General features: G+C 44.4%; 3 protein-coding genes and 1 long non-coding RNA gene across 5 annotated transcripts; all 4 read left to right on the forward strand.

The window, feature by feature from the left end:
- Positions 1-205: 205 nt before the first annotated feature.
- Positions 206-5209, forward strand: LOC117190995. Of its 2 annotated transcripts, none has more exons than XM_033395976.1 (2): positions 206-383; positions 438-5209. In XM_033395976.1, the coding sequence occupies exon 2, from the start codon at positions 3883-3885 to the stop codon at positions 5053-5055; it is 1173 nt and encodes a 390-aa protein (XP_033251867.1). In that variant the 5' UTR covers positions 206-383; positions 438-3882; the 3' UTR covers positions 5056-5209. The 2 variants fall into 2 exon arrangements, with proteins under 2 accessions (XP_033251867.1, XP_033251866.1); XM_033395975.1 differs by having other exon boundaries at positions 438-4320.
- A 1341-nt stretch (positions 5210-6550) lies between these two features.
- On the forward strand, positions 6551-12018 carry LOC117190996. The gene is made up of 2 exons (XM_033395977.1): positions 6551-11917; positions 11978-12018. Exon 1 carries the CDS (start codon positions 6554-6556, stop codon positions 8330-8332), a length of 1779 nt encoding a protein of 592 aa, XP_033251868.1. The 5' UTR covers positions 6551-6553; the 3' UTR covers positions 8333-11917; positions 11978-12018.
- A 280-nt stretch (positions 12019-12298) lies between these two features.
- Positions 12299-17095, forward strand: LOC117190999. The gene is made up of 2 exons (XM_033395980.1): positions 12299-12423; positions 15373-17095. Exon 2 carries the CDS (start codon positions 15646-15648, stop codon positions 16816-16818), a length of 1173 nt encoding a protein of 390 aa, XP_033251871.1. The 5' UTR covers positions 12299-12423; positions 15373-15645; the 3' UTR covers positions 16819-17095.
- Positions 17096-17099: 4 nt separating this feature from the next.
- Positions 17100-17899, forward strand: LOC117191001. Its single transcript, XR_004473910.1, has 2 exons — positions 17100-17761; positions 17822-17899. It is a non-coding gene; the product is annotated as an uncharacterized LOC117191001 (long non-coding RNA).
- Positions 17900-22399: the final 4500 nt, after the last annotated feature.

The raw sequence follows: 22399 nt of genomic DNA on the forward strand, positions 1-22399 counted from the left end.
GTGGGATAAGCGGTACTAAGAAATATGGTTGTTTTATTGTTGTTAAAAGGTATAGAACTTGGTAGGTACTCGGATCTTCATTCGGGGTGGTCGCACGTGGCGGATAGCTGCGTGCTGGATCGGATGATGGTCCGGTCGGTGCTGGAACTGAAGCTATTGACTGTCGCTGGCCAGAGAGTCACCATAAGCTAGATTGAAGAAAAAATAAGCTAGAATAAGCTTGTTGTCGAGAAAAATTAGCTTGTATATACTTAGTTTTAAGCAAGGGCACAGATACCCTACATAAAGAAAAAAGAGAGAAGAAAAATTGCCACACTATGAAAAGACAAGAAGGTCACAATAGTTTGAGCAGTCGAAGAAAGAGCGGGGAGAAAAGACGAAGCGTGCGTATTACCTACATATAAGAATAAAATGTATTAACCTCCTTTTGCAAATAGGAAATAAAACGCAACCAACGCCTAAGTACCTATGAAGATAAGCGATTGTGTTTTATCCGCAATTCTCAAGTTCCTGGACTCAACATCTTTTATTTCGCTTCTTGGAAGCCAATGACGCTAGAGTTCTTGGAGTTTGTATGAAGACGGGCAGAGACTCGTGGTGCAAGCACTGAAGTATACTGGACATTGGAGAAGCGACGGAACCCACAAGGAGACGGTCATCTCGCTCGTGAGTGGATAATAAACATTGCAGAACACGAAGGCCAACGTGGGTGCGCACGTCAGGCAGCTGAAAAAAGCGCACATTTATATGTATGTATGCGAGATCGTGCACATACTGCCATCTCGCTCTAACCAACGAAGTTCTTGCGGGCCAGCAACTAGAGGCTTGAGTGCGCAGTTGGCTGATGAAATCGAGGGAAAATTTCTGGATTGTGGCTTGTTTGGTAAGTGCCAATTTGATTGTTGATTTGGGGAAAGGTTAGTCTGCGGGTGATGATTACCAGAGCAATGAGCAAATTAAGGGCAACGGATGAAATGGACGAGGACAACGTTGAGATGGGAAAAGTGGAAAGAGAATCCGCGCAAGGTGAAGCCTCAAATAAGGAGGGGGCCGGGCCCGGCACATCAAAAGAAGCCCAATCACATGGCGTTGTTAACGTTATGATGGAGATGTGGCGCCAAATGCAAGAAAGTCAGCGGGCCAATGCAATGCAAATGCAGCAGTTCCAAATGGAAGTTCTGCGGATGAATCAAATTCAAATGGAAAAAACTAATATACTTCTGCGATCCCTTGGTATTAGTGGAAGGAGAACTGGCGAGCCAGGACCACAATCAACCACGGCTGAGCCCTCAGTGATATCAGACGCAGTCTCATCACCAAGGCAACCGGTTCCTTCTCAGGAAACGCAAAGAAAATTGTACGATCTACCGGAGTTGAATGGTGCTCCCGAAGAGTGGCCAATGTTCAACGAAGCTTTCACTATGACCACTGCAGAGTACGGATACAGTGACAGGCAAAATTTGTTACGCCTCCAAAAGGCAATAAAGGGCAAGGCTAGGGAGACCGTTGAATGTTTGCTTATTCACAGTTCTAACGTTTCAAATATTTTAGAGACCCTTAAACAAAATTTTGGTAGACCGGAGAAACTCGTAAAAAGCCAGATTAGTCGCGTTAGAGAATTTCCGAGCATTCGCGAAGGGAGATTGGAACAATTAGTAGAGTTCAAAATGAAGGTACAAAACTTGGCTTCATTCTTAGAAGCAGCTAACGCACATCAGCAGTTAAAAAACCCAACATTAATGGAGAAGTTAATCTTAAAGTTGCCAGTGCAACAGAGACTAGAGTGGGCACGCCATTCCAAGCAACTAGGAGATGAAAAATCGATCAGTCATTTAAGTCAATGGCTTCAGGGATTGGCCGAAGAAGTGCAAGACGCAGGATTGGTTGACGATCAGGCGACGTTCAAGCCAAAGAAGGAAAAGTCGAGACTATTCCATGCAAACGACATCGGACTTGTAACCATGAAGGCGTGCTCCGTCTGCAATGGGAAACACGACTTGGAAAACTGTAACTCATTTGCCCAGTTAGAACTTGAAAAAAAATGGCAGCATGTAAGGGAAAGAAAATTATGCTTCAATTGCCTAAAGTACGGCCATCGTAGTCAAAAATGTAGACGACATCACCAATGTGGACTTGATGGATGTGCCAAACGCATTCACCGTTTGCTCCATGCAGAATCAGTTAATCAACCAGGCGAGGAAGTAAAGTTCACAGGAACAGCAACGCATGAGGCTAGCTCAATGATTTTGTTTAAGATATTGCCTGTTAATCTTCATGCTAAAAATAAAATAGTGAGGTGCCACGCCTTTTTGGATGAAGGTTCTGCAGTAACCCTTATAAATGAAAGCCTGGCAGACGAGTTAGGATTACATGGGCCCAAAGAAAGTCTGACATTGCAATGGTTTGGAGAAAAGACATCAACGGAATTGGTCAGCCGATTTAATATTGGAATATCTGATGAACGTGGAGGCAAGGTCTATGCACTAAACGGAGTAAGGACTATTAAGGATTTACGGCTGCCGAAGCAATCCGTAAACATGTCTCAGCTAAGTTCGCAATACCCACACATAAAGAGTATTCCTTTGAAAGGCTATAGAAATGCTAGACCTGAAATACTAATCGGACTAGATAACCTACATTTGATAGCTCCAAAGCAAATGAGATCTATGGGATACGTTGGGCCAGCCATTGCATTAACCAATCTGGGTTGGGTTGCGTATGGAAAATGTCGCGGAGAATCAGGACCCATGAGTAATGTAAAGGCCGTACATCTGGTTAAACACAATGACGAGCACATTGAACAGTTGGTGCGAGACTACATCACGAATTCGGAAATGGATGTGCGGATTGTGAAAAACCACGTAGAAGGTCGAGAAACTGAGAGATCGAACCGATTGCTATCAACCACGACAAAACGTATTGGTGACCGTTTTGAAACGGGATTACTATGGAAAGTGGATGACGTCGTCTTGCCTGACAGCAAGAAAATGGCAATAAAGAGACAATTGTCTTTGGAAAGAAAATTTATACATGATCCAGAGTACTACAAAAAATACTGCGACCTGATGGAAGCATACGAAGAAAAGTCATACATTCGGCATATCACAAGCAATGAACTGGAAGTGGACAAGAAAAAAGAATGGTTCCTGCCTCATTTTGGGGTCTTAAATCCTAACAAGCCCGGCAAGTTGAGAATTGCTTTCGACGCGGCTGCAGAAGTCGATGGATTGTCGTTAAACTCCATGCTCATGACTGGCCCCGACGGGTATCAATCCCTAACGGGATGTCTGTGCTGACATAGCAGAAATGTTCCACCAAGTCATAATACGAAAGGAGGATCGATGTGCCCAACGCATACTATGGAGGAAGAATCCAGGCGACGAGATGAAGGAGTATGAAATGCAGGTCATGACCTTTGGAGCCAAATGTTCACCGGCCTCTGCTCAATATGTGAAAAATAGAAACGCACTTGAATTTAAGGAATCGTATCCAGATGCGGTGAATGCCATTATTAAAAACCATTATGTGGACGATTTGGTGCATTGTTTTTCATCCGAAGAATCGGCTGCGAGAGTCGTGAAGGAGATAGTTGACATTCACAAAAAGGGAGGATTCGAACTGAGAAAGTTTGTGTCCAATTGCGAGTGGTTATGTCTGTGTTTGACCCATTTGGAATTCTAGCCGAATATTCCCTGATCGCTAAACTGCTTCTGCAGTCAATATGGCAAAAGCGAACAGAGTGGGACCAGCCAATTGAGAGCGACGATATAAAGCAATGGAAATGTTGGTTGCGCAGCCTAAGCCAAGCATGCAAGATAAGGATACCCCGATGTTACGCTGAAGAGTTCTTTGGGGAACCAATTGAACTACACATATTTTGCGATGAGTGAGTCAGCTTATGCAGCAGTTGGATACTGGCGCATACGTACGAAATCTGGATGGAAGTCCGCATTTATAATGGGAAAGACCAAGTGTGCCCCAATGAAACTATCGACCATACCCAGGCTCGAGCTACAGGCGGCAGTGCTAGGAACTCGTCTCAGGAAATGTATTCTTGAGGGTCACGACGTCAACCCCAAATGTGTCCACATGTGGTCCGACTCCAAGACTGTCTTAGCATGGATTAAATCAGATCACAGAAAATATAAGCCATATGTAGGACACAGAATTGACGAGATACTTGAAGCCACAAGGTTGGAAGATTGGCATTGGGTGCCTACTAAGGATAACCCGGCAGACTTTGGCACCAAACTCAGATCTGGAACTCGAGAAACCTCCTGGTTGAGAGGCCCTCAATTCCTTCAAGAGGACGCAAGTCAATGGAATATAGGAACTTCAGACGTTGGTGACACGGAACTGGAACTAAGAAGCAAGTTTACGTTATCAATCAATGAGATGTCTTCAGATGGATCTGTCAATATCGTATTCAGGGAGTTGCTGGAAAGGTTCTCTTCATTTACAAGGCTGATGCGAGTTGTCGCTTGGGTCTACAGGATGTGTGATCGTAAGATCAAACGAAAAGTCTACCTTGATGTAGCTGAAATTGAAGAAGCTGTACTCATAGTGATCCGCAATGTACAGGATGTTGCATTTCATGATGAGCGGGTGGCGCTATTGACTGGACAGTCCATCGAAAAGAACAGCAAGCTGTGGAAGTTGTCTCCGATCATAGACGGAAGAGGAGTGATCCGCATGAATGGGCGTATTAATAACGCGTGTTCGGTTGGAGAAGAAACCAGGCGTCCAATATTAATGCCCCAAGGGCATCACGTTACAAAATTGATCGTGCGACATTATCACGAGCTATGGAAACACCAGAATGAAAACACAATTATAGCAGAAATACGCAGAAAGTACTACATACCACACTGCCGACAGGAGGTTCGCCGTGCAGCTAGAAATTGTATGACTTGTAAAATCCAGCGAGCTTCACCAAAAATGCCATTAATGGGACAACTTCCTAAGGACAGACTCTCTCCGTACGTACGCTTATTCTCATATGTTGGAATCGACTATATGGGACCGTTTCTGGTTGTAAGAGGAAGGCCTGGATAGAAGAAACGCTGGATATGCATATTTACATGCCTTACGCGGAAGACCAGTAAGAATCCGATCTGACAATGGTACCAATTTGGTGGGAGCTGAGCGTGAATTGAAAAGAGAATTACAGGACCTCGATCACATTAGAATAGCGAACGAGATGTCAACCAAGCAGATCGAATGGCTGTTTAATTGCCCGCTAAACCCCCATGCAGGTGGGTGCTGGGAAAGATTGGTACGCAGTGTGAAGAGGGCCATAGGACACGCGCTGCATGACAAAAACCTGAAAGAAGACATACTGTATAGCCTAATGTGTAACGCTGAAAACATAGTAAATTCCAGACCGCTTACACACATTGCTCTGGATAACCCCACAGACGATCCGATAACCCCTAATCACTTTCTTTTAGGTTCTCCCAATTCTAGCCAGACACCACATCCACAAGAGGAGAAGTACCAGCCAACTCGAAAGGAATGGCGCATCGCTCAGCAGATCTCACACTCATTTTGGAACAAGTGGCTCAATGAGTACCTACCAGACCTATGCAGACGGACAAAGTGGCATCACCCAATGCCACCACTCGCTGAAATGGACATTGTTCTTATCTGTGATAAGAATCTTCATCGATCTCAATGGAAAAAGGGAGTTATTCTAGCAGTCACGCCTGGACGCGACGGACAGGTTCGCTCAGCCACTGTAAAGACGACGGCTGGAGTTCTACACCGCCCAACCTGTATGCTGGAAAAGCTAGACATATTGTGAATCACGAGCGTGCTTGATTCACGGTGGTGGGGATGTTGTCGAGAAAAATTAGCTTATATATACTTAGTTTAAGGCAAGGGCACAGATACCCTACGTAAAGAAAAAAGAGAGAAGAAAAATGGCCACACTGTGAAAAGACAAGAAGGTCACATTAGTTTGAGCAGTCGAAGAAAGAGCGGGGAGAAAAGACGAAGCGTGCGTAGATATATTACCTACATATAAGAATAAAATGTATTAACCTCCTTTTGCAAATAGGAAATAAAACGCAACCAACGCCTAAGTACCTATGAAGATAAGCGATTGTGTTTTATCCGCAATTCTCACGTTCCTGGACTCAACATCTTTTATTTCGCTTCTTGGAAGCCAATGACGCTAGAGTTCTTGGAGTTTGTATGAAGACGGGCAGAGACTCGTGGTGCAAGCACTGAAGTATACTGGACATTGAAAAAGCGACGGAACCCACAAGGAGACGGTCATCTCGCTCGTGGGTGGATAATAAACATTGCAGAACACGGAGGCCAACGTGGGTGCGCACGTCAGGCAGCTGAAAAAAGCGCACATTTATATGTATGTATGCGAGATCGTGCACATACTGCCATCTCGCTCTAACCAACGAAGTTCTTGCGGGCCAGCAACTAGAGGCTTGAGTGCGCAGTTGGCTGATGAAATCGAGTGAAAATTTCTGGATTGTGGTTTGTTTGGTAAGTGCCAATTTGATTGTTGATTTGGGGAAAGGTTAGTCTGCAGGTGATGATTACCAGAGCAATGAGCAAATTAAGGGCAACGGATGAAATGGACGAGGACAACGTTGAGATGGGAAAAGTGGAAAGAGAATCCGCGCAAGGTGAAGCCTCAAATAAGGAGGGGGCCGGGCCCGGCACATCAAAAGAAGCCCAATCACATGGCGTTGTTAACGTTATGATGGAGATGTGGCGCCAAATGCAAGAAAGTCAGCGGGCCAATGCAATGCAAATGCAGCAGTTCCAAATGGAAGTTCTGCGGATGAATCAAATTCAAATGGAAAAAACTAATATACTTCTGCGATCCCTTGGTATTAGTGGAAGGAGAACTGGCGAGCCAGGACCACAATCAACCACGGCTGAGCCCTCAGTGATATCAGACGCAGTCTCATCAACAAGGCAACCGGTTCCTTCTCAGGAAACGCAAAGAAAATTGTACGATCTACCGGAGTTTAATGGTGCTCCCGAAGAGTGGCCAATGTTCAACGAAGCTTTCACTATGACCACTGCAGAGTACGGATACAGTGACAGGCAAAATTTGTTACGCCTCCAAAAGGCAATAAAGGGCAAGGCTAGGGAGACCGTTGAATGTTTGCTTATTCACAGTTCTAACGTTTCAAATATTTTAGAGACCCTTAAACAAAATTTTGGTAGACCGGAGAAACTCGTAAAAAGCCAGATTAGTCGCGTTAGAGAATTTCCGAGCATTCGCGAAGGGAGATTGGAACAATTAGTAGAGTTCAAAATGAAGGTACAAAACTTGGCTTCATTCTTAGAAGCAGCTAACGCACATCAGCAGTTAAAAAACCCAACATTAATGGAGAAGTTAATCTTAAAGTTGCCAGTGCAACAGAGACTGGAGTGGGCACGCCATTCCAAGCAACTAGGAGATGAAAAATCGATCAGTCATTTAAGTCTATGGCTTCAGGGATTGGCCGAAGAAGTGCAAGACGCAGGATTGGTTGACGATCAGGCGACGTTCAAGCCAAAGAAGGAAAAGTCGAGACTATTCCATGCAAACGACATCGGACTTGTAACCATGAAGGCGTGCTCCGTCTGCAATGGGAAACACGACTTGGAAAACTGTAACTCATTTGCCCAGTTAGAACTTGGAAAAAAATGGCAGCATGTAAGGGAAAGAAAATTATGCTTCAATTGCCTAAAGTACGGCCATCGTAGTCAAAAATGTAGACGACATCACCAATGTGGACTTGATGGATGTGCCAAACGCATTCACCGTTTGCTCCATGCAGAATCAGTTAATCAACCAGGCGAGGAAGTAAAGTTCACAGGAACAGCAACGCATGAGGCTAGCTCAATGATTTTGTTTAAGATATTGCCTGTTAATCTTCATGCTAAAAATAAAATAGTGAGGTGCCACGCCTTTTTGGATGAAGGTTCTGCAGTAACCCTTATAAATGAAAGCCTGGCAGACGAGTTAGGATTACATGGGCCCAAAGAAAGTCTGACATTGCAATGGTTTGGAGAAAAGACATCAACGGAATTGGTCAGCCGATTTAATATTGGAATATCTGATGAACGTGGAGGAAAGGTCTATGCACTAAACGGAGTAAGGACTATTAAGGATTTACGGCTGCCGAAGCAATCCGTAAACATGTCTGAGCTAAGTTCGCAATACCCACACATAAAGAGTATTCCTTTGAAAGGCTATAGAAATGCTAGACCTGAAATACTAATCGGACTAGATAACCTACATTTGATAGCTCCAAAGCAAATGAGATCTATGGGATACGTTGGGCCAGCCATTGCATTAACCAATCTGGGATAGGTTGCGTATTGAAAATGTCGCGGAGAATCAGGACCCATGAGTAATGTAAAGGCCGTACATCTGGTTAAACACAATGACGAGCACATTGAACAGTTGGTGCGAGACGAATTCGGAAATGGATGTGCGGATTGTGAAAAACCACGTAGAAGGTCGAGAAACTGAGAGATCGAACCGATTGCTATCAACCACGACAAAACGTATTGGTGACCGTTTTGAAACGGGATTACTATGGAAAGTGGATGACGTCGTCTTGCCTGACAGCAAGAAAATGGCAATAAAGAGACAATTGTCTTTGGAAAGAAAATTTATACATGATCCAGAGTGCTACAAAAAATACTGCGACCTGATGGAAGCATACGAAGAAAAGTCATACATTCGGCATATCACAAGCAATGAACTGGAAGTGGACAAGAAAAAAGAATGGTTCCTGCCTCATTTTGGGGTCTTAAATCCTAACAAGCCCGGCAAGTTGAGAATTGTTTTCGACGCGGCTGCAGAAGTCGATGGAGTGTCGTTAAACTCCATGCTCATGACTGGCCCCGACGGGTATCAATCCCTAACGGACATTCTTATGAGGTTCAGACAGAAACCGATTGGAGTCTGTGCTGACATAGCAGAAATGTTCCACCAAGTCATAATACGAAAGGAGGATCGATGTGCCCAACGCATACTATGGAGGAAGAATCCAGGCGACGAGATGAAGGAGTATGAAATGCAGGTCATGACCTTTGGAGCCAAATGTTCACCGGCCTCTGCTCAATATGTGAAAAATAGAAACGCACTTGAATTTAAGGAATCGTATCCAGATGCGGTGAATGCCATTATTAAAAACCATTATGTGGACGATTTGGTGCATTGTTTTTCATCCGAAGAATCGGCTGTGAGAGTCGTGAAGGAGATAGTTGACATTCACAAAAAGGGAGGATTCGAACTGAGAAAGTTTGTGTCCAATTCGAAATTCTTCAACAAGGTTTTTGGTAACGAACAAGTAGCTGAACCCATAACTCTTGATAGGGATGAATCTTCGAATTATCAAAAGGTCCTGGGAATGTACTGGTGTACACGCAGCGACGAATTTGGGTTCTCTCTTTCGTTTAACAAAATTGACGCATCAATCTTTTCAGAATCAAGAATACCGTCTAAGCGAGAAGTATTGCGAGTGGTTATGTCTGTGTTTGACCCATTTGGAATTCTAGCCGAATATTCCCTGATCGCTAAACTGCTTCTGCAGTCAATATGGCAAAAGCGAACAGAGTGGGACCAGCCAATTGAGGGCCACGATATAAAGCAATGGAAATGTTGGTTACGCAGCCTAAGCCAAGCATGCAAGATAAGGATACCCCGATGTTACGCTGAAGAGTTCTTTGGGGAACCAATTGAACTACACATATTTTGCGATGAGTGAGTCAGCTTATGCAGCAGTTGGATACTGGCGCATACGTACGAAATCTGGATGGAAGTCCGCATTTATAATGGGAAAGACCAAGTGTGCCCCAATGAAACTATCGACCATACCCAGGCTCGAGCTACAGGCGGCAGTGCTAGGAACTCGTCTCAGGAAATGTATTCTTGAGGGTCACGACGTCAACCCCAAATGTGTCCACATGTGGTCCGACTCCAAGTTTGTCTTAGCATGGATTAAATCAGATCACAGAAAATATAAGCCATATGTAGGACACAGAATTGACGAGATACTTGAAGCCACAAGGTTGGAAGATTGGCATTGGGTGCCTACTAAGGATAACCCGGCAGACTTTGGCACCAAACTCAGATCTGGAACTCGAGAAACCTCCTGGTTGAGAGGCCCTCAATTCCTTCAAGAGGACGCAAGTCAATGGAATCTAGGAACTTCAGACGTTGGTGACACGGAACTGGAACTAAGAAGCAAGTTTACGTTATCAATCAATGAGATGTCTTCAGATGGATCTGTCAATATCGTATTCAGGGAGTTGCTGGAAAGGTTCTCTTCATTTACAAGGCGGATGCGAGTTGTCGCTTGGGTCTACAGGATGTGTGATCGTAAGATCAAACGAAAAGTCTACCTTGATGTAGCTGAAATTGAAGAAGCTGTACTCATAGTGATCCGCAATGTACAGGATGTTGCATTTCATGATGAGCGGGTGGCGCTATTGACTGGACAGTCCATCGAAAAGAACAGCAAGCTGTGGAAGTTGTCTCCGATCATAGACGGAAGAGGAGTGATCCGCATGAATGGGCGTATTAATAACGCATGTTCGGTTGGAGAAGAAACCAGGCGTCCAATATTAATGCCCCAAGGGCATCACGTTACAAAATTGATCGTGCGACATTATCACGAGCTATGGAAACACCAGAATGAAAACACAATTATAGCAGAAATACGCAGAAAGTACTACATACCACACTGCCGACAGGAGGTTCGCCGTGCAGCTAGAAATTGTATGACTTGTAAAATCCAGAGAGCTTCACCAAAAATGCCATTAATGGGACAACTTCCTAAGGACAGACTCTCTCCGTCCATTCTCATATGTTGGAATCGACTATATGGGACCGTTTCTGGTTGTAAGAGGAAGGAGTACCGATAAACGCTGGATAGGCATATTTACATGCCTTACAATAAGAGCAATTCATTTGGAAATTGCCAGGGACCTGACAACAGATACGTGTCTTCGAGTATTGCATAACTTCATGGCGCGGCGCGGAAGACCAGTAAGAATCCGATCTGACAATGGTACCAATTTGGTGGGAGCTGAGCGTGAATTGAAAAGAGAATTACAGGACCTCGATCACATTAGAATAGCGAACGAGCTGTCAACCAAGCAGATCGAATGGCTGTTTAATTGCCCGCTAAACCCCCATGCAGGTGGGTGCTGGGAAAGATTGGTACGCAGTGTGAAGAGGGCCATAGGACACGCGCTGCATGACAAAAACCTGAAAGAAGACATACTGTATAGCCTAATGTGTAACGCTGAAAACATAGTAAATTCCAGACCGCTTACACACATTGCTCTGGATAACCCCACAGACGATCCGATAACCCCTAATCACTTTCTTTTAGGTTCTCCCAATTCTAGCCAGACACCACATCCACAAGAGGAGAAGTACCAGCCAACTCGAAAGGAATGGCGCATCGCTCAGCAGATCTCACACTCATTTTGGAACAAGTGGCTCAATGAGTACCTACCAGACCTATGCAGACGGACAAAGTGGCATCACCCAATGCCACCACTCGCTGAAATGGACATTGTTCTTATCTGTGATAAGAATCTTCATCGATCTCAATGGAAAAAGGGAGTTATTCTAGCAGTCACGCCTGGACGCGACGGACAGGTTCGCTCAGCCACTGTAAAGACGACGGCTGGAGTTCTACACCGCCCAACCTGTATGCTGGCAAAGCTAGACATATTGTGAATCACGAGCGTGCTTGATTCACGGTGGTGGGGATGTTGTCGAGAAAAATTAGCTTAAATATACTTAGTTTTAAGCAAGGGCACAGATACCCTACATAAAGAAAAAAGAGAGAAGGAAAATGGCCACACTATGAAAAGACAAAAAGGTCACATTAGTTTGAGCAGTCGAAGAAAGAGCCGGGAGAAAAGACGAAGCGTGCGTAGATATATTACCTACATATAAGAATAAAATGTATTAACCTCCTTTTGCAAATAGGAAATAAAACGCAACCAACGCCTAAGTACCTATGAAGATAAGCGATTGTGTTTTATCCGCAATTCTCACGTTCCTGGACTCAACATCTTTTATTTCGCTTCTTGGAAGCCAATGACGCTAGAGTTCTTGGAGTTTGTATGAAGACGGGCAGAAACTCGTGGTGCAAGCACTGAAGTATACTGGACATTGGAAAAGCGACGGAACCCAAAAGGAGACGGTCATCTCGCTCGTGGGTGGATAATAAACATTGCAGAACACGGAGGCCAACGTGGGTGCGCACGTCAGGCAGCTGAAAAAAGCGCACGTTTATATGTATGTATGCGAGATCGTGCACATAATGCCATCTCGCTCTAACCAACGAAGTTCTTGCGGGCCAGCAACTAGAGGCTTGAGTGCGCAGTTGGCTGATGAAATCGAGTGAAAATTTCTGGATTGTGGTTTGTTTGGTAAGTGCCAATTTGATTGTTGATTTGGGTAAAGGTTAGTCTGCGGGTGATGATTACCAGAGCAATGACCAAATTAAGGGCAACGGATGAAATGGACGAGGACAACGTTGAGATGCGAAAAGTGGAAAGAGAATCCGCGCAAGGTGAAGCCTCAAATATGGAGGGGGCCGGGCCCGGCACATCAAAAGAAGGCCAATCACATGGCGTTGTTAACGTTATAATGGTGATGTGGCGCCAAATGCAAGAAAGTCAGCGGGCCAATGCAATGCAAATGCATGGAAGTTCTGCGGATGAATCAAATTCAAATGGAAAAAACTAATATACTTCTGCGATCCCTTGGTATTAGTGGAAGGAGAACTGGCGAGCCAGGACCACAATCAACCACGGCTGAGCCCTCAGTGATATCAGACGCAGTCTCATCACCAAGGCAACCGGTTCCTTCTCAGGAAACGCAAAGAAAATTGTACGATCTACCGGAGTTTAATGGTGCTCCCGAAGAGTGGCCAATGTTCAACGAAGCTTTCACTATGACCACTGCAGAGTACGGATACAGTGACAGGCAAAATTTGTTACGCCTCCAAAAGGCAATAAAGGGCAAGGCTAGGGAGACCGTTGAATGTTTGCTTATTCACAGTTCTAACGTTTCAAATATTTTAGAGACCCTTAAACAAAATTTTGGTAGACCGGAGAAACTCGTAAAAAGCCAGATTAGTCGCGTTAGAGAATTTCCGAGCATTCGCGAAGGGAGATTGGAACAATTAGTAGAGTTCAAAATGAAGGTACAAAACTTGGCTTCATTCTTAGAAGCAGCTAACGCACATCAGCAGTTAAAAAACCCAACATTAATGGAGAAGTTAATCTTAAAGTTGCCAGTGCAACAGAGACTAGAGTGGGCACGCCATTCCAAGCAACTAGGAGATGAAAAATCGATCAGTCATTTAAGTCAATGGCTTCAGGGATTGGCCGAAGAAGTGCAAGACGCAGGATTGGTTGACGATCAGGCGACGTTCAAGCCAAAGAAGGAAAAGTCGAGACTATTCCATGCAAACGACATCGGACTTGTAACCATGAAGGCGTGCTCCGTCTGCAATGGGAAACACGACTTGGAAAACTGTAACTCATTTGCCCAGTTAGAACTTGAAAAAAAATGGCAGCATGTAAGGGAAAGAATATTATGCTTCAATTGCCTAAAGTACTGCCATCGTAGTCAAAAATGTAGACGACATCACCAATGTGGACTTGATGGATGTGCCAAACGCATTCACCGTTTGCTCCATGCAGAATCAGTTAATCAACCAGGCGAGGAAGTAAAGTTCACAGGAACAGCAACGCATGAGGCTAGCTCAATGATTTTGTTTAAGATATTGCCTGTTAATCTTCATGCTAAAAATAAAATAGTGAGGTGCCACGCCTTTTTGGATGAAGGTTCTGCAGTAACCCTTATAAATGAAAGCCTGGCAGACGAGTTAGGATTACATGGGCCCAAAGAAAGTCTGACATTGCAATGGTTTGGAGAAAAGACATCAACGGAATTGGTCAGCCGATTTAATATTGGAATATCTGATGAACGTGGAGGCAAGGTCTATGCACTAAACGGAGTAAGGACTATTAAGGATTTACGGCTGCCGAAGCAATCCGTAAACATGTCTCAGCTAAGTTCGCAATACCCACACATAAAGAGTATTCCTTTGAAAGGCTATAGAAATGCTAGACCTGAAATACTAATCGGACTAGATAACCTACATTTGATAGCTCCAAAGCAAATGAGATCTATGGGATACGTTGGGCCAGCCATTGCATTAACCAATCTGGGTTGGGTTGCGTATGGAAAATGTCGCGGAGAATCAGGACCCATGAGTAATGTAAAGGCCGTACATCTGGTTAAACACAATGACGAGCACATTGAACAGTTGGTGCGAGACTACATCACGAATTCGGAAATGGATGTGCGGATTGTGAAAAACCACGTAGAAGGTCGAGAAACTGAGAGATCGAACCGATTGCTATCAACCACGACAAAACGTATTGGTGACCGTTTTGAAACGGGATTACTATGGAAAGTGGATGACGTCGTCTTGCCTGACAGCAAGAAAATGGCAATAAAGAGACAATTGTCTTTGGAAAGAAAATTTATACATGATCCAGAGTACTACAAAAAATACTGCGACCTGATGGAAGCATACGAAGTAAAGTCATACATTCGGCATATCACAAGCAATGAACTGGAAGTGGACAAGAAAAAAGAATGGTTCCTGCCTCATTTTGGGGTCTTAAATCCTAACAAGCCCGGCAAGTTGAGAATTGTTTTCGACGCGGCTGCAGAAGTCGATGGAGTGTCGTTAAACTCCATGCTCATGACTGGCCCCGACGGGTATCAATCCCTAACGGACATTCTTATGAGGTTCAGACAGAAACCGATTGGAGTCTGTGCTGACATAGCAGAAATGTTCCACCAAGTCATAATACGAAAGGAGGATCGATGTGCCCAACGCATACTATGGAGGAAGAATCCAGGCGACGAGATGAAGGAGTATGAAATGCAGGGCATGACCTTTGGAGCCAAATGTTCACCGGCCTCTGCTCAATATGTGAAAAATAGAAACGCACTTGAATTTAAGGAATCGTATCCAGATGCGGTGAATGCCATTATTAAAAACCATTATGTGGACGATTTGGTGCATTGTTTTTCATCCGAAGAATCGGCTGTGAGAGTCGTGAAGGAGATAGTTGACATTCGCAAAAAGGGAGGATTCGAACTGAGAAAGTTTGTGTCCAATTCGAAATTCTTCAACAAGGTTTTTGGTAACGAACAAGTAGCTGAACCCATAACTCTTGATAGGGATGAATCTTCGAATTATCAAAAGGTCCTGGGAATGTACTGGTGTACACGCAGCGACGAATTTGTGTTCTCTCTTTCGTTTAACAAAATTGACGCATCAATCTTTTCAGAATCAAGAATACCGTCTAAGCGAGAAGTATTGCGAGTGGTTATGTATGTGTTTGACCCATTTGGAATTCTAGCCGAATATTCCCTGATCGCTAAACTGCTTCTGCAGTCAATATGGCAAAAGCGAACAGAGTGGGACCAGCCAATTGAGGGCGACGATATAAAGCAATGGAAATGTTGGTTGCGCAGCCTAAGCCAAGCATGCAAGATAAGGATACCCCGATGTTACGCTGAAGAGTTCTTTGGGGAACCAATTGAACTACACATATTTTGCGATGAGTGAGTCAGCTTATGCAGCAGTTGGATACTGGCGCATACGTACGAAATCTAAATGGAAGTCCGCATTTATAATGGGAAAGACCAAGTGTGCCCCAATGAAACTATCGACCATACCCATGCTCGAGCTACAGGCGGCAGTGCTAGGAACTCGTCTCAGGAAATGTATTCTTGAGGGTCACGACGTCAACCCCAAATGTGTCCACATGTGGTCCGACTCCAAGACTGTCTTAGCATGGATTAAATCAGATCACAGAAAATATAAGCCATATGTAGGACACAGAATTGACGAGATACTTGAAGCCACAAGGTTGGAAGATTGGCATTGGGTGCCTACTAAGGATAACCCGGCAGACTTTGGCACCAAACTCAGATCTGGAACTCGAGAAACCTCCTGGTTGAGAGGCCCTCAATTCCTTCAAGAGGACGCAAGTCAATGGAATCTAGGAACTTCAGACGTTGGTGACACGGAACTGGAACTAAGAAGCAAGTTTACGTTATCAATCAATGAGATGTCTTCAGATGGATCTGTCAATATCGTATTCAGGGAGTTGCTGGAAAGGTTCTCTTCATTTACAAGGCGGATGCGAGTTGTCGCTTGGGTCTACAGGATGTGTGATCGTAAGATCAAACGAAAAGTCTACCTTGATGTATCTGAAATTGAAGAAGCTGTACTCATAGTGATCCGCAATGTACAGGATGTTGCATTTCATGATGAGCGGGTGGCGCTATTGACTGGACAGTCCATCGAAAAGAACAGCAAGCTGTGGAAGTTGTCTCCGATCATAGACGGAAGAGGAGTGATCCGCATGAATGGGCATATTAATAACGCATGTTCGGTTGGAGAAGAAACCAGGCGTCCAATATTAATGCCCCAAGGGCATCACGTTACAAAATTGATCGTGCGACATTATCACGAGCTATGGAAACACCAGAATGAAAACACAATTATAGCAGAAATACGCAGAAAGTACTACATACCACACTGCCGACAGGAGGTTCGCCGTGCAGCTAGAAATTGTATGACTTGTAAAATCCAGAGAGCTTCACCAAAAATGCCATTAATGGGACAACTTCCTAAGGACAGACTCTCTCCGTACGTACGCTTATTCTCATATGTTGGAATCGACTATATGGGACCGTTTCTGGTTGTAAGAGGAAGGCCTGGATAGAAGAAACGCTGGATATGCATTTTTACATGCCTTACGCGGAAGACCAGTAAGAATCCGATCTGACAATGGTACCATTTTGGTGGGAGCTGAGCGTGAATTGAAAAGAGAATTACAGGACCTCGATCACATTAGAATAGCGAACGAGCTGTCAACCAAGCAGATCGAATGGCTGTTTAATTGCCCGCTAAACCCCCATGCAGGTGGGTGCTGGGAAAGATTGGTACGCAGTGTGAAGAGGGCCATAGGACACGCGCTGCATGACAAAAACCTGAAAGAAGACATCCTGTATCGCCTAATGTGTAACGCTGAAAACATAGTAAATTCCAGACCGCTTACACACATTGCTCTGGATAACCCCACAGACGATCCGATAACCCCTAATCACTTTCTTTTAGGTTCTCCCAATTCTAGCCAGACACCACATCCACAAGAGGAGAAGTACCAGCCAACTCGAAAGGAATGGCGCATCGCTCAGCAGATCTCACACTCATTTTGGAACAAGTGGCTCAATGAGTACCTACCAGACCTATGCAGACGGACAAAGTGGCATCACCCAATGCCACCACTCGCTGAAATGGACATTGTTCTTATCTGTGATAAGAATCTTCATCGATCTCAATGGAAAAAGGGAGTTATTCTAGCAGTCACGCCTGGACGCGACGGACAGGTTCGCTCAGCCACTGTAAAGACGACGGCTGGAGTTCTACACCGCCCAACCTGTATGCTGGAAAAGCTAGACATATTGTGAATCACGAGCGTGCTTGATTCACGGTGGTGGGGATGTTGTCGAGAAAAATTAGCTTATATATACTTAGTTTTAAGCAAGGGCACAGATACCCTACGTAAAGAAAAAAGAGAAAAGAAAAATGGCCACACTATGAAAAGACAAGAAGGTCACATTAGTTTGAGCAGTCGAAGAAAGAGCGGGGAGAAAAGACGAAGCGTGCGTAGATATATTACCTACATATAAGAATAAAATGTACTAACCTCCTTTTGCAAATAGGAAATAAAACGCAACCAACGCCTAAATACCTATGAAGATAAGAGATTGTGTTTTATCCGCAATTCTCACGTTCCTGGACTCAACATCTTTTATTTCACTTCTTGGAAGCCAATGACGCTAGAGTTCTTGGAGTTTGTATGAAGACGGGCAGAAACTCGTGGTGCAAGCACTGAAGTATACTGGACATTGGAAAAGCGACGGAACCCACAAGGAGACGGTCATCTCGCTCGTGGGTGGATAATAAACATTGCAGAACACGGAGGCCAACGTGGGTGCGCACGTCAGGCAGCTGAAAAAAGCGCACATTTATATGTATGTATGCGAGATCGTGCACATACTGCCATCTCGCTCTAACCAACGAAGTTCTTGCGGGCCAGCAACTAGAGGCTTGAGTGCGCAGTTGGCTGATGAAATCGAGTGAAAATTTCTGGATTGTGGTTTGTTTGGTAAGTGCCAATTTGATTGTTGATTTGGGGAAAGGTTAGTCTGCGGGTGATGATTACCAGAGCAATGAGCAAATTAAGGGCAACGGATGAAATGGACGAGGACAACGTTGAGATGGGAAAAGTGGAAAGAGAATCCGCGCAAGGTGAAGCCTCAAATATGGAGGGGGCCGGGCCCGGCACATCAAAAGAAGCCCAATCACATGGCGTTGTTAACGTTATGATGGAGATGTGGCGCCAAATGCAAGAAAGTCAGCGGGCCAATGCAATGCAAATGCAGCAGTTCCAAATGGAAGTTCTGCGGATGAATCAAATTCAAATGGAAAAAACTAATATACTTCTGCGATCCCTTGGTATTAGTGGAAGGAGAACTGGCGAGCCAGGATCACAATCAACCACGGCTGAGCCCTCAGTGATATCAGACGCATTCTCATCACCAAGGCAACCGGTTCCTTCTCAGGAAACGCAAAGAAAATTGTACGATCTACCGGAGTTTAATGGTGCTCCCGAAGAGTGGCCAATGTTCAACGAAGCTTTCACTATGACCACTGCAGAGTACGGATACAGTGACAGGCAAAATTTGTTACGCCTCCAAAAGGCAATAAAGGGCAAGGCTAGGGAGACCGTTGAATGTTTGCTTATTCACAGTTCTAACGTTTCAAATATTTTAGAGACCCTTAAACAAAATTTTGGTAGACCGGAGAAACTCGTAAAAAGCCAGATTAGTCGCGTTAGAGAATTTCCGAGCATTCGCGAAGGGAGATTGGAACAATTAGTAGAGTTCAAAATGAAGGTACAAAACTTGGCTTCATTCTTAGAAGCAGCTAACGCACATCAGCAGTTAAAAAACCCAACATTAATGGAGAAGTTAATCTTAAAGTTACCAGTGCAACAGAGACTGGAGTGGGCACGCCATTCCAAGCAACTAGGAGATGAAAAATCGACCAGTCATTTAAGTCTATGGCTTCAGGGATTGGCCGAAGAAGTGCAAGACGCAGGATTGGTTGACGATCAGGCGCCGTTCAAGCCAAAGAAGGAAAAGTCGAGACTATTCCATGCAAACGACATCGGACTTGTAACCATGAAGGCGTGCTCCGTCTGCAATGGGAAACACGACTTGGAAAACTGTAACTCATTTGCCCAGTTAGAACTTGAAAAAAAAATGGCTGCATGTAAGGGAAAGAAAATTATGCTTCAATTGCCTAAAGTACGGCCATCGTAGTCAAAAATGTAGACGACATCACCAATGTGGACTTGATGGATGTGCCAAACGCATTCACCGTTTGCTCCATGCAGAATCAGTTAATCAACCAGGCGAGGAAGTAAAGTTCACAGGAACAGCAACGCATGAGGCTAGCTCAATGATTTTGTTTAAGATATTGCCTGTTAATCTTCATGCTAAAAATAAAATAGTGAGGTGCCACGCCTTTTTGGATGAAGGTTCTGCAGTAACCCTTATAAATGAAAGCCTGGCAGACGAGTTAGGATTACATGGGCCCAAAGAAAGTCTGACATTGCAATGGTTTGGAGAAAAGACATCAACGGAATTGGTCAGCCGATTTAATATTGGAATACCTGATGAACGTGGAGGCAAGGTCTATGCACTAAACGGAGTAAGGACTATTAAGGATTTACGGCTGCCGAAGCAATCCGTAAACATGTCTGAGCTAAGTTCGCAATACCCACACATAAAGAGTATTCCTTTGAAAGGCTATAGAAATGCTAGACCTGAAATACTAATCGGACTAGATAACCTACATTTGATAGCTCCAAAGCAAATGAGATCTATGGGATACGTTGGGCCAGCCATTGCATTAACCAATCTGGGATGGGTTGCGTTTGGAAAATGTCGCGTAGAATCAGGACCCATGAGTAATGTAAAGGCCGTACATCTGGTTAAACACAATGACGGAGCACATTGAACAGTTGGTGCGAGACTACATCACGAATTCGGAAATGGATGTGCGGATTGTGAAAAACCACGTAGAAGGTCGAGAAACTGAGAGATCGAACCGATTGCTGTCAACCACGACAAAACGTATTGGTGACCGTTTTGAAACGGGATTACTATGGAAAGTGGATGACGTCGTCTTGCCTGACAGCAAGAAAATGGCAATAAAGAGACAATTGTCTTTGGAAAGAAAATTTATACATGATCCAGAGTACTACAAAAAATACTGCGACCTGATGGAAGCATACGAAGTAAAGTCATACATTCGGCATATCACAAGCAATGAACTGGAAGTGGACAAGAAAAAAGAATGGTTCCTGCCTCATTTTGGGGTCTTAAATCCTAACAAGCCCGGCAAGTTGAGAATTGTTTTCGACGCGGCTGCAGAAGTCGATGGAGTGTCGTTAAACTCCATGCTCATGACTGGCCCCGACGGGTATCAATCCCTAACGGACATTCTTATGAGGTTCAGACAGAAACCGATTGGAGTCTGTGCTGACATAGCAGAAATGTTCCACCAAGTCATAATACGAAAGGAGGATCGATGTGCCCAACGCATACTATGGAGGAAGAATCCAGGCGACGAGATGAAGGAGTATGAAATGCAGGGCATGACCTTTGGAGCCAAATGTTCACCGGCCTCTGCTCAATATGTGAAAAATAGAAACGCACTTGAATTTAAGGAATCGTATCCAGATGCGGTGAATGCCATTATTAAAAACCATTATGTGGACGATTTGGTGCATTGTTTTTCATCCGAAGAATCGGCTGTGAGAGTCGTGAAGGAGATAGTTGACATTCGCAAAAAGGGAGGATTCGAACTGAGAAAGTTTGTGTCCAATTCGAAATTCTTCAACAAGGTTTTTGGTAACGAACAAGTAGCTGAACCCATAACTCTTGATAGGGATGAATCTTCGAATTATCAAAAGGTCCTGGGAATGTACTGGTGTACACGCAGCGACGAATTTGTGTTCTCTCTTTCGTTTAACAAAATTGACGCATCAATCTTTTCAGAATCAAGAATACCGTCTAAGCGAGAAGTATTGCGAGTGGTTATGTCTGTGTTTGACCCATTTGGAATTCTAGCCGAATATTCCCTGATCGCTAAACTGCTTCTGCAGTCAATATGGCAAAAGCGAACAGAGTGGGACCAGCCAATTGAGGGCGACGATATAAAGCAATGGAAATGTTGGTTGCGCAGCCTAAGCCAAGCATGCAAGATAAGGATACCCCGATGTTACGCTGAAGAGTTCTTTGGGGAACCAATTGAACTACACATATTTTGCGATGAGTGAGTCAGCTTATGCAGCAGTTGGATACTGGCGCATACGTACGAAATCTGGATGGAAGTCCGCATTTATAATGGGAAAGACCAAGTGTGCCCCAATGAAACTATCGACCATACCCAGGCTCGAGCTACAGGCGGCAGTGCTAGGAACTCGTCTCAGGAAATGTATTCTTGAGGGTCACGACGTCAACCCCAAATGTGTCCACATGTGGTCCGACTGCAAGACTGTCTTAGCATGGATTAAATCAGATCACAGAAAATATAAGCCATATGTAGGACACAGAATTGACGAGATACTTGAAGCCACAAGGTTGGAAGATTGGCATTGGGTGCCTACTAAGGATAACCCGGCAGACTTTGGCACCAAACTCAGATCTGGAACTCGAGAAACCTCCTGGTTGAGAGGCCCTCAATTCCTTCAAGAGAACGCAAGTCAATGGAATCTAGGAACTTCGGACGTTGGTGACACGGAACTGGAACTAAGAAGCAAGTTTACGTTATCAATCAATGAGATGTCTTCAGATGGATCTGTCAATATCGTATTCAGGGAGTTGCTGGAAAGGTTCTCTTCATTTACAAGGCGGATGCGAGTTGTCGCTTGGGTCTACAGGATGTGTGATCGTAAGATCAAACGAAAAGTCTACCTTGATGTAGCTGAAATTGAAGAAGCTGTACTCATAGTGATCCGCAATGTACAGGATGTTGCATTTCATGATGAGCGGGTGGCGCTATTGACTGGACAGTCCATCGAAAAGAACAGCAGGCTGTGGAAGTTGTCTCCGATCATAGACGGAAGAGGAGTGATCCGCATGAATGGGCGTATTAATAACGCATGTTCGGTTGGAGAAGAAACCAGGCGTCCAATATTAATGCCCCAAGGGCATCACGTTACAAAA

The sequence above is a fragment of the Drosophila miranda genome, assembly GCF_003369915.1.
Source record: "Drosophila miranda strain MSH22 chromosome Y unlocalized genomic scaffold, D.miranda_PacBio2.1 Contig_Y1_pilon, whole genome shotgun sequence".
Classification (NCBI taxonomy): Eukaryota; Metazoa; Arthropoda; class Insecta; order Diptera; family Drosophilidae; genus Drosophila; species Drosophila miranda.

Excerpts from the sequence above, each read along its gene's own strand:
- LOC117190995 (XM_033395975.1), top strand. The coding sequence starts at position 933 with ATGATTACCAGAGCAATGAGCAAATTAAGGGCAACGGATGAAATGGAC.
- LOC117190996 (XM_033395977.1), top strand. The coding sequence starts at position 6,554 with ATGATTACCAGAGCAATGAGCAAATTAAGGGCAACGGATGAAATGGAC.
- LOC117190999 (XM_033395980.1), top strand. The coding sequence starts at position 15,646 with ATGAGTGAGTCAGCTTATGCAGCAGTTGGATACTGGCGCATACGTACG.